The sequence below is a fragment of the Dasypus novemcinctus genome, chromosome 15 (assembly GCF_030445035.2).
Source record: "Dasypus novemcinctus isolate mDasNov1 chromosome 15, mDasNov1.1.hap2, whole genome shotgun sequence".
Lineage (NCBI taxonomy): Eukaryota > Metazoa > Chordata > Mammalia > Cingulata > Dasypodidae > Dasypus > Dasypus novemcinctus.
Window position 1 is genome coordinate 1,588,153 of NC_080687.1, and position 11,785 is coordinate 1,599,937.

General features: G+C 63.3%; 1 protein-coding gene across 1 annotated transcript in view; it reads right to left on the bottom strand.

Annotated features, from left to right (window-relative positions):
* Nucleotides 1-9,607, bottom strand: part of FREM2 (FRAS1 related extracellular matrix 2) — a 158,850-nt gene extending 149,243 nt beyond the window's left edge. Inside the window, 4 exon segments of the mRNA XM_058276918.1 lie at nt 72-161; nt 4,454-7,589; nt 7,591-8,751; nt 8,753-9,607. Of these exon segments, the coding sequence (XP_058132901.1) occupies nt 72-161; nt 4,454-7,589; nt 7,591-8,751; nt 8,753-9,607 (5,242 nt within the window).
* Nucleotides 9,608-11,785: the final 2,178 nt, after the last annotated feature.

Genomic DNA, 11,785 nt, shown 5'->3' on the forward strand with positions numbered 1-11,785 from the left:
AATCTCTGCAGTGTAGGACTGTGTTGGTCGAGACTGTAAAGTCTGCTGTGGAAACACCTGCGCCTACTCACCACCGTCTTCCACCGAGAACTGGAACACATCGCTGGTGGCATTCGCCCCTTCTCTTAGGACATAGCATATTTTCATGTCATCGATGTCAGCTGGAAAATAACCGAAAAGCAAGATGGTTACTGACCAGGGAACCTCGGTGACATGCAGCTTGCGGGGAAGCCCATTGGCTGTTGCCTTCCTGGACCCGCTCTGGATGCCTCTCCCCTTAGGGGGACCAGTGCTCTCCTGTTTCCTGTGTCTTTAGGCCCCTGGACTTCAGCTGTCCTTGGAAATCTGACCTCTCAGGCAGACAGAGCACAAGCGTTAGGCTATAATACTAACACACAAAGGAGCGCTATCTAAATGCGGAATGCCATCCACTGTCCTGACAGGCAGCTATTTTGAGGCCTGGCAGATTTCCTGGCCCAAGAGGAAAGAGGCTTTGAGTCCACTCTGGCTACCTTTTCTTCCTCTTGTAGTTTAGCTCTAAAATGTTTGAAAGGAAAACTTAAGGTGATCTAAAAATTCATACAGATCGAAACAACGATCATGGTCCAGTGTCAGAGAAACTTAGGACAGAGAACACGTAACAAAAGCTGAAAGCTTTATTCCTGCCAGCAGGTGGGCAGAGCCTCAGGCACGCTCCCCTGGTGGTCAGGGACAAATGCATAAACTGCTTTTCAGCATTACTCATCCCCTCTTACCAGCTGCTATGCTTAACAGCGCCCCACGGGCAGCCTGAGACCGGCCTGCCCTGTATTCGCTCACCGTAGACCGTGTTGCTCTGCGCCCGTGAGCCTGACTCCAGAACCAGCTCACGGCCCCGCAGCCTCGCTCCACGGGATTTCCACGCGCCCAGCGAGCTCCGTGGCTTTTCCATCCCAAGCAACCTGCTGCGTTGGCGCCGTGGGGTTTAGAGGTTTACAGGTTTAGAGGTTTAGAGGTTTAGAGGTTTAGAGGCCTCACACCCAAGGCCAGGGGCTGTGGGACGACGGTCTCCAGGGATGGGCGCGTGGGCCCCAGCCCGTTGCCCACAGTGGACGGCCCCGGACCAGGCCCTGGGAGGGGTCAGTGCTGGCGCCCGGGGGTGCCCACGCGTGCTGGAGGCCAAGCACAGGGTGGCCGCGGGTGCTGGAGGCCGGGCACGGGGTGGCCGCGGGTGCTGGAGGCCGAGCACGGGGTGGCCGCGGGTGCTGGAGGCCGGGCACGGGTGGCCGCGGGTGCTGGAGGCCGAGCACGCGCCCAGCGCTCCTCCACCCTTTCTCCAGCGCGTTGCCAGCGCTCAGCAGGGCTCTTGGCTAGCGGAGTGAAAACTTCTGGGGTTGTTGTCATAGTAACTGCCCACATGCCTTGCTCAAGGTTTGATATTTGGTAAAAGCTCAGCTTTTCCACATCCCTGCCCTCAGAGGAGCTCGGCTTGCTCGCTCCTGCACGCGGCTTGCTCCTGCACGCGGCTCGCTCGCTCCTGCACGCGGCTCGCTCGCTCCTGCACGCGGCTCGCTCGCTCCTGCACGCAGCCCGCTCCCGCTAGCTCCCGCTCACTGCCGCTCACCGCTCAGCCTCACAACCTTCCCTCCCTGGGGCGGCCTCTGGCCACTGCGGAAGGCTGGGGGTCACTGGGGAGGGCCCTCCCCAAATGCTGAAGGGAGCCCACAGGCTCCACCACAAGACAAGAAAACCGCAGGAAAGCCCGTTGCGCAGACCCCGGCTCTGTGTCCGCGTTAAACACGACAGCATTTAGGAGATCGCTTCGTTGAAGTAAATCACCACTTCAAAACTGAGCTTTAAGAACGCGTTTTAAAGAAAAGGGGACGTGAATGCGATTCTGCAGCACTCTAGTGTCGAATCTTCCCTCCAAGTCCAGGCATGCAAAACTCATTAGTGGGAGCAAACGAAGGCCTTTTCATTTTCCTTAAAAGTGTTAATCACAGTTTAAAAAGGAGATATCCGCTTTTATCTCCAGTCAGTCAAAACTCTGATGATGACACTGTGATTTCACCTTTAGAAATACCATCAGCATACGTGAACCTCACTCTGAAACACACACAGAAAACACAACAAAGCAGGCACTTGGGACAACCGACTCAGACCTGGGGAAGAGCTCGAGCTTGAAACGCTAGATAATTTCTCTAATCTGCAAGTTCTATTTGTTAATGTTCCCTAACAAGGAAATTTAATAAATTTTTGAAAGGAATTAAATTCCTTCTCCTAGGGATCACTCAATAACCTTCTCTGGCCTCAGTGCTAAAGGGATCTAAAATTTAGGCATTGAAAATTTTTTCCCAATAGAATCTGGCTTATCTCTCCATGATCTTTTCTAGAGAAATTCGTAATCCTTCCTCCGGATACCGCTTTCATCCTCCTAGTGAAGAAGCAGCGCGGTAGCTGCACAAGGAGCCCGTTCTCTCTCGCTTACCTAATCTCCACAAATACCTGCACAGACCCAGCGCCCGCCTCCACCTGTTCAATGAGGGCTGGCACAACGATTTTCCTGGTCGATATTTGTTTTATTTTTATGGGAATTCGATAATTTACCTTTAAAAGGTAATCTTAAAAAGGTATCATTTTTTATAATAAACTTATACCTACTCTATAAATTTACTCAGACCATAAAAATAAATCATGAAAATAAACAGCAAGAGAGCATAATTTTAGGATTTACTATCTAAGAAGTAATAGGTCAGTGTTTGAGCCGTGGGATGTAGCCGTACATATTTTAAATAATATGCCTATCTTCATTCAAAAGCTCCTCTCCGCGTCTAAAATCCCGTACTTCCGCAGGTTGGCGCAGGGAGCCGCATAACACTTGTCCCTCCGGGCCATTCCTCTCATCCTCTCCTGCTCCAGGAGGACGGTCCAGCCTACCACCGCCCAGCACCACTTCCGGAAGCCTTTGCAGAAGCCCTGCGCGGAGCGCCCAGCTGGCCGCCGTCGTGCGGGCCCTGCAGGCCTGGGCACCTCCGCTTCCGCCGGGAGCCGGGGCGTGGAGGGCAGCTCCTGGCCAGCGTCCACACAGGGCGCTTCCCTTGCGCACTGGACCCGCGTTTCCAGAGCACCTGCCACCCAGCAGGTGCCAGCAGGAGAAGGCCCCGCGGTGCGGGCCGGCCCGGGCGGCTCCCTGTCCTCTCTGGCCTTCCTGGCCCAGTCGCAGGTCTTGGAGGAGCAGCCCAAGCCCAAGCACCTGGCTGACGGCCTCTGCCCCAGCTCCGCCCCAGGCGGCCCCCAGGAGAAGGCACCCTAGAGGAGCCCCGAGTCTCGGAGGCCACGGGGCCTGGAGAGGCCGAGCAGGAGCCTGTGCTCGGACGGACCCACAGGCGAAGCCTCTCCTTGGTGGGGTGATGCACAGTAACATGCTGAGACTAACGGTTACAACTCCGACACGTGCTCACCGCCACACCCCTGCACAGTGTGTGTCTAAGTTAACATGCACACTCATTTTGCCATAACCTACGAAATTATATGGGAAAGAATGCCAACTGAAATGTAAACTATGGTCCAGTTAGCCAATGCGTCAATACATTTGTGACAAACGTACCACACTGAAGAAAGACATTGATGGGAAAGTGTGGGAGGGGGAGGAAATGGGGCATATTGGAATCCCTATATTTTGAGAGTAACATTTATGTAATCTAAAGCGTCTTTAAAAAATTGTAAAAAAAGATGCATTATAAACACATTAAAAGAAGCTACAAAGTATGCATAAATGTAGTCTTTTTTTTTTGTTATAAAATTCCTAACGACCTTAACAGTAATCAGAATAGCGTTCTCAAAAATTAACCAGAGTAAAATAAATCTGAAGGCTTTTTCGAACGGCAATTGATAATAACAAGTATACACAGGGAAACGGACTTGGCCCAGTGGTTAGGGCGTCCATCTACCACATGGGAGGTCCGCTGTTCAAGCCCCGGGCCTCCTTGACCCGTGTGGAGCTGGCCCATGTGCAGTGCTGATGTGCACAAGGAGTGCCGTGCCACGCAGGGGTGTCCCCCGCGTAGGGGAGCCCCACATGCAAGGAGTGCGCCCCGTAAGGAGAGCCACCCAGCGCGAAAGAAAGTGCAGCCTGCCCAGGAATGGCGCCGCCCACACTTCCCGTGCCGCTGACCACAACAGAAGCGGACAAAGAAACAAGACGCAGCAAATAGACACAGAGAACAGACAACCGGGGGAGGGGGGAAATTAAATAAATAATCTTAAAAAAAAAAAAAGAATACACAGACTTGAGACAGCACATTTTTCTCTAAGATTCTAAAATGCTCCACAAACTCTCTGCAACCCCCTTCCCCTCCCTCCCCTCCCTTCCCCTTCCTCCCCTCCCCCCTTCCCTCCCTTATCTCCCCTCCCCTCCCCTCCTTTGGAAAGAAGACCGAGCGTCCTCCGGCCACAGGGAGGAAAGTGAACCTGCCTTGTGTGAAGTGGGGGACGCTGTGGTTCCCTCTGCCCAGGTGCAGGATGTGTCCGTGCCGGGGTGCCCGAGTGACGACAAACCTGAGCGCACTGTGCGGGCTGTCCCTGTCCTCGGCGCGCAGAGCTCTGCTTGTGATCATGAACCCCAAGTGGCCGGTGGCCAGAGTGCGCAGCCAGGAGGCCCCTCTGTTCTCCACGACTCGGGGCGCGCTGTCATCCACCGCCAAGACCCGGATCCTCATCACCTGGGGGCTCGTGGTCTCCCGCCCGGCGTCGGTGGAGACGTGGAAGCCCACGTGGGCACCGTCGGTCACCGTGAAGGAGAAGCTGTCCTCGCCCGACTCGGTGCCGTCGTGCCGGTAGCTGATGAGGTTCTCGTTCAGGTCCTGCTTGGTAAAGGCCGCCACGGGCCTGGAATTGTTGAACAGGAGCCGGCCGTGCACGGGCGCCTGGGTGACGGTGACCCTCAGGAGCCCGTCGGGCGTGTCCCTGTCCTCCACCGAGAGCTCGAAGGGAGTGATCAGCTTGTTCTCACCCTCGCTGACCACCAGGGTGTGGACGGCGACCACCGGCCTCTTGTTGTCCACGTCGCTGATGGAGATGCGGAAGGTCCGGGAGACGGGGTTCCGCCCGTCGCTGACCTGGAACTCAAACCCGTCTGTCCTCCCCTCGTCGTCGGCGGTGTGGACGTAGAAGATCTTGTTGCCGGCAAGCTGGAGCTGCGTGAACGACCTGACGGCCACGCCGGCCTCGTCTGTGCACTCCAAGCGGCCTCTCGAGGGGTCCCTGGTGATGGTGAAGACGAGGTTTTCATCAGGGCTGTTCAAGTCGCTTGTGCTCAGGAGGTCCGTGGTCAGCGTGACCTTGCCGCCTTCTTTCAAGGTCACGCCCTTACTCACCACGTCGGGGAAGACGGTGTCCACTCCCCCCAGGGACACGTAGAAGTAGCGATCGATGAGGGCGTTCGCGCCGTCAGTCACGTCGAATTTGATGAGGTCCCGGAGGCCCTCTTGCCCCAGGTGGACGTACCGGATCAAGCCTCTGTCCACGTCACCCTGGGTAAAGTTCTGGCCGAGGGTGACGTTTTCGAAGGCACCTGTGGGCATCCGTCTCTGCAGTAAGCCAAGCGCTGGCCCGTAACGAACGACGTACACCAAGGCTTCGTCTTCCGAGTCCAGGTCGGCTGCCGTTAACACCTTGCTGCTGATGGCCTTGGTCTCCCCGATGGCCACCTCCAGCCCGTTGTTGATGGCCATCCTGGGCGTCTCGTCGTCCACGGGGATGACCACCACCAGGACCGTCCCCTCCACGGAGTGCTTGCCATCGCTCAGCCTGACCACAAAGCTGTCCTCCTGCGTCTCGGAGTCGTCGTGCTCGTAAATAACGCTGGAACTCTCGACGATCTGGTCCAGGGCGAAGCTCTCGACCACAGCCGTGCCGTTCACCGTCTGGTGCAGGAGGTGGCCGTGGGCGGGCAGCCGGGTGACGGTGAAGGTCAGGCGGTCCGGGGGCACGTCGGCGTCGGCGGCATTGAGGATGGGCGTGTCCACCACCAGGCTGGCGCCTTCCTTCACCATGAACTCCCTCAGGAACAGCTCGGGCTGCTCGTCGTTGGCGGGGACGATGACGATGGGGAAAAACTGCCTTTCGGAGAAATTCACGCCGTCCGAGCAACGGAAAACAAACCTGTCTTCCACGGGCTCCACGCCGGCATGGACGCTCTGGACGTAGCCGATGTGGCCCTGCCTGAGGTCCTTCAGGCTGAAGGCACTCACGGCGAGCCCTGCCCGCGACTTCTCGGAGCCCGGGGCTGGGGAGATGTTCTCCACGTACCCCGAGGCCGGCTGGGTGAGGATGGTGCACAGGATGTCGTCGTTGAGGGAGTCGGCGTCTTCCACGCTCAGGTGCGCCGGGGTGATGGTGCGCTTGTCCCCTTCCGGCACCGCAAACTGCTCGCCCACAGAAACTTGCGGAGCCTGGCTGTCGACCGGGAGGATGGTCACCCACACGGTGACGCCGCGGACAGCGCTGCCGCCCCGTCTCCACTCCTGAGACGTCTCCGAGAGACTCAGGTTGAAGGAGTCCCTCTTGGGCAGCGGGCCGATCTCACCGCTTGTGTGGGTGTAGACCACCGACCCCTCCAGCAGGTCCCTCTGGGTGAACTGCTCGGCGGGGACGCCTCGGGCCAGGACCACCCCATACGAGGGCGGGTGCTCCAAGACGAAGGTCAGCATCAAGTCCTCGGGGTCCCCGTCGGCGCCCGCGATGATGCCGGCCGTGATTTCAGCAGCGCCGTTCTCCAGGACGTCCAGGTGGGACCCCACAGTGCCCGCAGGAAGCCGCTGCGCGGGCACCTCGCCAGGCGCCGGCCGGACTTGCGCTCGCAGAGTGATGGGCACCACGTGGCGCCCGTCGCTGACCTCCAGGGAGCAGCTGTCCGTCGAGGCGGCGGCCCCATGGTGGGCGTAGGAGACCCGGCCCTGCTCAATGTCCTCTAGGTGGAAGAGCCCCCCGACGCGCAGTCTCTGCCCGGACACGCGCAGGTGGCCGTGCCGGGGGGCCTGCGTGAGCGTGAAGGAGATGTGGCCCGCCTCCGTGTCCACGTCGGTGGCGTGCAGCTCCGTCGCGCTCAGGGTGTGCTGGCCCCGCTCGGGGACGGCGAAGCCCGTGTTGAGGATCTCGGGTGGCTGGTTGTCCACGGGCTGCAGGTACAGGGTGAAGGTGCCCGGAGCCACGTTCCCAGCTCGGTCCTCCACGCGGAACTGGAACTGGGCCACGCGGGAGGCCACGCCCAGCTCCTCGTCCGGCGGCCTGTACGCGATTTTGTGGTGGTTGACCTGCGCCTGGGTGAAATGGGTCACCACGACGGAAGGGTTGTCGGCCAGGACCAAGGCACCCAGGGGCCCGGGCGCGCGGTTCTCGTCCGTGTCCACGGGCGGCTGGGTCACGGTGTACCGCAGCTCCCAGTCATCAGTGTCCAAGTCTGTGTATCGCAGCCACTTCCTCCGCAGTGGGGTGAGCTGCGACTCCTGCACCACCATGCGGAGGGGACAGCCGCTGCCCAGCTCCGGAGGGAGGCGGTCCACTGGGTGGACACGGATCACAAACCTCTGTGGCCCCGACCGGTTGGGGGGGGTCGTGGTTATCCTCGACCCGAAACACGAGCTGATCCGTGACTGGCCCAGAACTGTGGGGCCCCGTGTGCCTGTAGAAGAGCCGCCCCGCGGTTATGTCCCGCTGCCGCCATTCGGTCACCGCCCGCTCATAGAAGGCCCCCTGCCTCCTCCAGGGGTCCCCGCCCAGCTCCTGCCCCTCGGGGGGCTGCGACTGGCGGAGCAGCAGGTGTCCTGCCGCCGAGTAGGGTGGCTCCAGCACGAAACGCAGCAGGGTGTTGTCGGAGTCGGCGTCGGCCGCGCTCAGGGCCTGCGGCGGGATGGGCGCCGTCTCGCCCTCCGCCACCGCCAGCCCCGTGTTGGCATTGAGCACGGGCGGCCGGTGGTCCACGGGCACCAGGGTGATGGGGAAGAGGAACTGCACCTGGTGCCGGCCGCCCCCGTCCACCATGCGCAGCACCAGGTTGTCGCTCAGAGAGCCGCCCGCGGCGTCGTGCTGGTAGACCACCCGGCCGGCCGCCAGCTCGGCCACCGAGAAGGTCTTGGGGACGGCGGCAGCGCCGGAGGCATCCAGCAGGACCAGGCGGCCGTGCCGGAGCCCGGCCACCACCTCCAGCCTCACCGCCTCCAGGTCGTCCTCGTCGCTGATGGCCAGGTTCTGAGAGGCGCTGCCAGCCGGGCCGGTCAGGGGCCGAGACTGGCCCTCGTAGAGCAGCAGGCCAGTGTTGCGGGTGACCACGGGGGCCAGCGAGTTCATGGGCCTCACCACCACCATGAAGGCGAAGGGCGCCGAGGCCGCGCCCTCGGGGTCCACCACCTCCAGCTCCACCTCGAAGACGCGCTGGCGGTCGGCGTCCTGCTGGGGCGGCTGGTAGGCCACCTTGAGCAGGCGCAGGTCCCGCTGCGTGAAGGAGGACAGCGGCAGGCTGCGGTCGTCCGTGCTCACCAGGCAGCCCTGGCCCGGCTGGAAGGGCGCGGTGAGGTTGAAGACCAGCAGGTCCGGGGCGGACTCGGCGTCCTCGGCCGCCAGCATGTCCGGGGTCAGGGCGGTCAGCACGAATTGGGCCACCTCCATCATCATCATGGCCACGAAACTGGGCTTAGGGGCCGTGTTCTCGGCCCCGCCCCGGATTCTCACCAGCACCTGGAAGTGCTCGCGCTTCGAGGCAGGGCTGCCCACGGGGGGCGCCCCGGGGGCGCAGCTCCACCACCATGGGCACCCAGTCCCGGTCCGGGGAGCCCCCGCGCGCCGTGTGGCGGTAGCGCACGCCGAGCGCCTGGAAGGCGGCGCAGTCCATCAGCAGGGGCTCCGGGGCGGGCCCCTCGCCGGCGGGTCCCGGGGCCTGCGGGGAGCCGAGCAGCTCCCCGTAGCGCGGCAGCGCGCCCACGCCCGGCAGCGCGCCCACGCGGCACTCCTCGGTCTCGGGCTGGTAGGCGAACCCCAGGCTGCGCGCGTCCAGCGCGTTGCTCGTCCCCAGCAGCTCCTCCACGACGAGGGGCACGTTGCGGGTCACGACCTCCAGCTGCGTGAAGGCCACCTCCACCTCCAGCACCAGCGGCAGCACCGCCGTCCCCGCCGGCGCGTCGTAGCGCAGCTGCAGCCGGACGCGGTCGCGCGAGGGGCTGCGCGCGCCCAGGTGCGAGTAGCGCACCTCGCGGGGGCCGAAGTCGCACGGGAAGCGCTGGGGCCGCAGGCGGCCGGGCCGCTGGGCCAGCGCGTCGTTGTCCAGCACGGTCACGGCGCAGCGGTCCCCCGGCTGCACCTGCAGCACCAGGTCGCGCAGCGGATCCAGCCAGACCTCCCGGCCGAAGGGCACGCGCAGCCCGCGGTTCGCCAGCACCACGGCCTCCGCGGCGGGGGCGCCCGCCAGCCCGAGCGGCAGCAGCGGCGGGCCGGGGGCGGCGGGCTGCGCCGGGACGCGGCCGGCGCGCGGCAGGAGCAGCAGCAGCAGCAGCGGCAGCCGGGCCGGCGGCGGCATTGGCGGGCGGGCGGCGGGGCGCGCGCGGGCGGCGGGGCCGGGGGTCCCGGCCGCGGGCATGGGCCGGCTGGGGGGCTCGCGGGAGACGGCGCCGGGGGGACCAGCGGCTGCGCCCGCCGCCCGCGGGGACCCCAGGAGCCGGGCGGGCCCGGGAGGACGGCAGCGGGCAGGCTGGGCGGGAGCTACGGCGCTCGCGGGTGGCGCTGAGACCCGAGCCCGGCCCTCCCCGCGCGCCCCCGGGCTCCGGCCTCCCGGGAGGCCAATCGCGGGTCCCGGGAGGAGGCCCCGCGCCAGGGGTGGGTCGCCCCGCCTGCCAATCAGCTCCGGGCACCCGGTGGGGAGCCCGCGGGGAGGGGCGGCAGCCCGCGCCGGGGGCGGCCCTATCTAGGGCGCCCGCCCGTCGGGGGGGGCTCGAGGGGGAACCAGGGGCGGCGGGGGGTCCGGGCCCAGAGCCAAGCTGGGGCCGCTCGCACCCCGCGGCCGCCGCTCCTCGTCGGGTGCAGTTAATCAGCCCCGGGCGCACGGAGTAGCGCGAAAGGCGGCTTCGGGGGGCGTGAACGCGCCAGGGCGCCCGCACCGCGAGGCGCGCTGGAGAGTGCGCGGAGGGAACCGGCCCCAGCCCCCCACCCCAGGCAGCCCTCACCCCCACCCCAGGCCGCAGCCGTCGGGGCTGTCGCTGGAGACGCGCCTGCACCCTACGCAGCAGGCAGACCGAGCGGGGACCGAGCCCCCGGCCGCCGCGCCGCACCTTCGCCGCCAGGTGCACTGGTGGATGCGGGGGGCGGGGGGGAGGCCGAGACCCCGCACCGGACGCCGAGGAGAACTCCTGCCCCTTGGCGCTGGGGCGTTTCTTTGGGGTGCAGACTCCCTTCTGGAAAGTGTTCTCCCCGCGCCCCACCCGGCACTCGTAACGAAAAGCCACCCGTTTTTAATTTGGTCCTGGAGTGGACTTGCCTGCCCCGGGGCTTTGCGGGCAAGGTCCCTCTCTCCAGCGACTCGCTGCCGGTCAGGAACCTGAAGATAGAGTTGGAATAAGAGTCGTCGGCCCGTGCCAGGCTCAGCGATATGCTGGGTTCGGCAGGAGACCAGCCCAAGAAAGGCTTCTGCCCTTTCCAGGTTCAGCCTTCACCAAGCGTGCAACGCAGAGGTGGGCGAATTCCCCGAGGAGGCTTGGCCTCACCCGCTTTGCGAGGCTGATCTGCACGGACACGGGGCAGCGGAGGTCCAGGGGCAGCGGAGGTCCAGGGGCAGCAGTGGTCCAGGGGCAGCGGAGGTCCAGGGGCAGCGGAGGTCCAGGGGCAGCGGAGGTCCAGGGGCAGCGGAGGTCCAGGGGCAGCGGTGGTCCAGGGGCAGCGGAGGTCCAGGGGCAGCGGTGGTCCAGGGGCAGCGGAGGTCCAGGGGCAGCGGAGGTCCAGGGGCAGCGGAGGTCCAGGGGCAGCGGTGGTCCAGGGGCAGCGGAGGTCCAGGGGCAGCGGTGGTCCAGGGGCAGCGGAGGTCCAGGGGCAGCGGAGGTCCAGGGGCAGCGGATGTCCAGGGGCAGCGGAGGTCCAGGGGCAGCGGAGGTCCAGGGGCAGCGGAGGTCCAGGGGCAGCGGTGGTCCAGGGGCAGCGGTGGTCCAGGGGCAGCGGAGGTCCAGGGGCAGCGGAGGTCCAGGGGCAGCGGTGGTCCAGGGGCAGCGGAGGTCCAGGCCCCGCGCAGCAGCCTGCGGGATTCGGGCCGGGAAGCGCGGGGCGGGCTCTCTCCCTCGGAGCCAGGGACAGGCAGCTCTGAATTTTTTTCAGAAGGAAACTAGAGCGAGATTAATTTAAAGGGAGCCACCCAGACAAAACATGTAGTCAACTGAGGATTAACCAAGCTCATTCCAGGTGCTCTACAATGTCGGGGAGCTGCGAGCTCCCCCTTAAAGCTGGTTGGCATATTTACTACAAAGTGAACATCCAGGGGTGTGGCCAGGATTTCCAATGCCTGAGAAAATCCCTTCAACTTTTCACCCAGGGGCAATTCTCTTGGGCATTACTATTTTAGGATTTACTGTGATTTTTAAAAATGGCATACAGAATTCAACTTTGCAGAGACCCAGGCATATTCTATTACTTCCTGTTGATGAATAAAACAAATAGGAAGACAAAAATCAGTTTCAGAAAATGCGATTCCAGGTTCTGGTTGAGCATTTTAATTGAAAATGTCGCTGGAGGGTGGGCGGGGGGCCCTGGGCCAGACCAGCCGGAACCCCAGGGC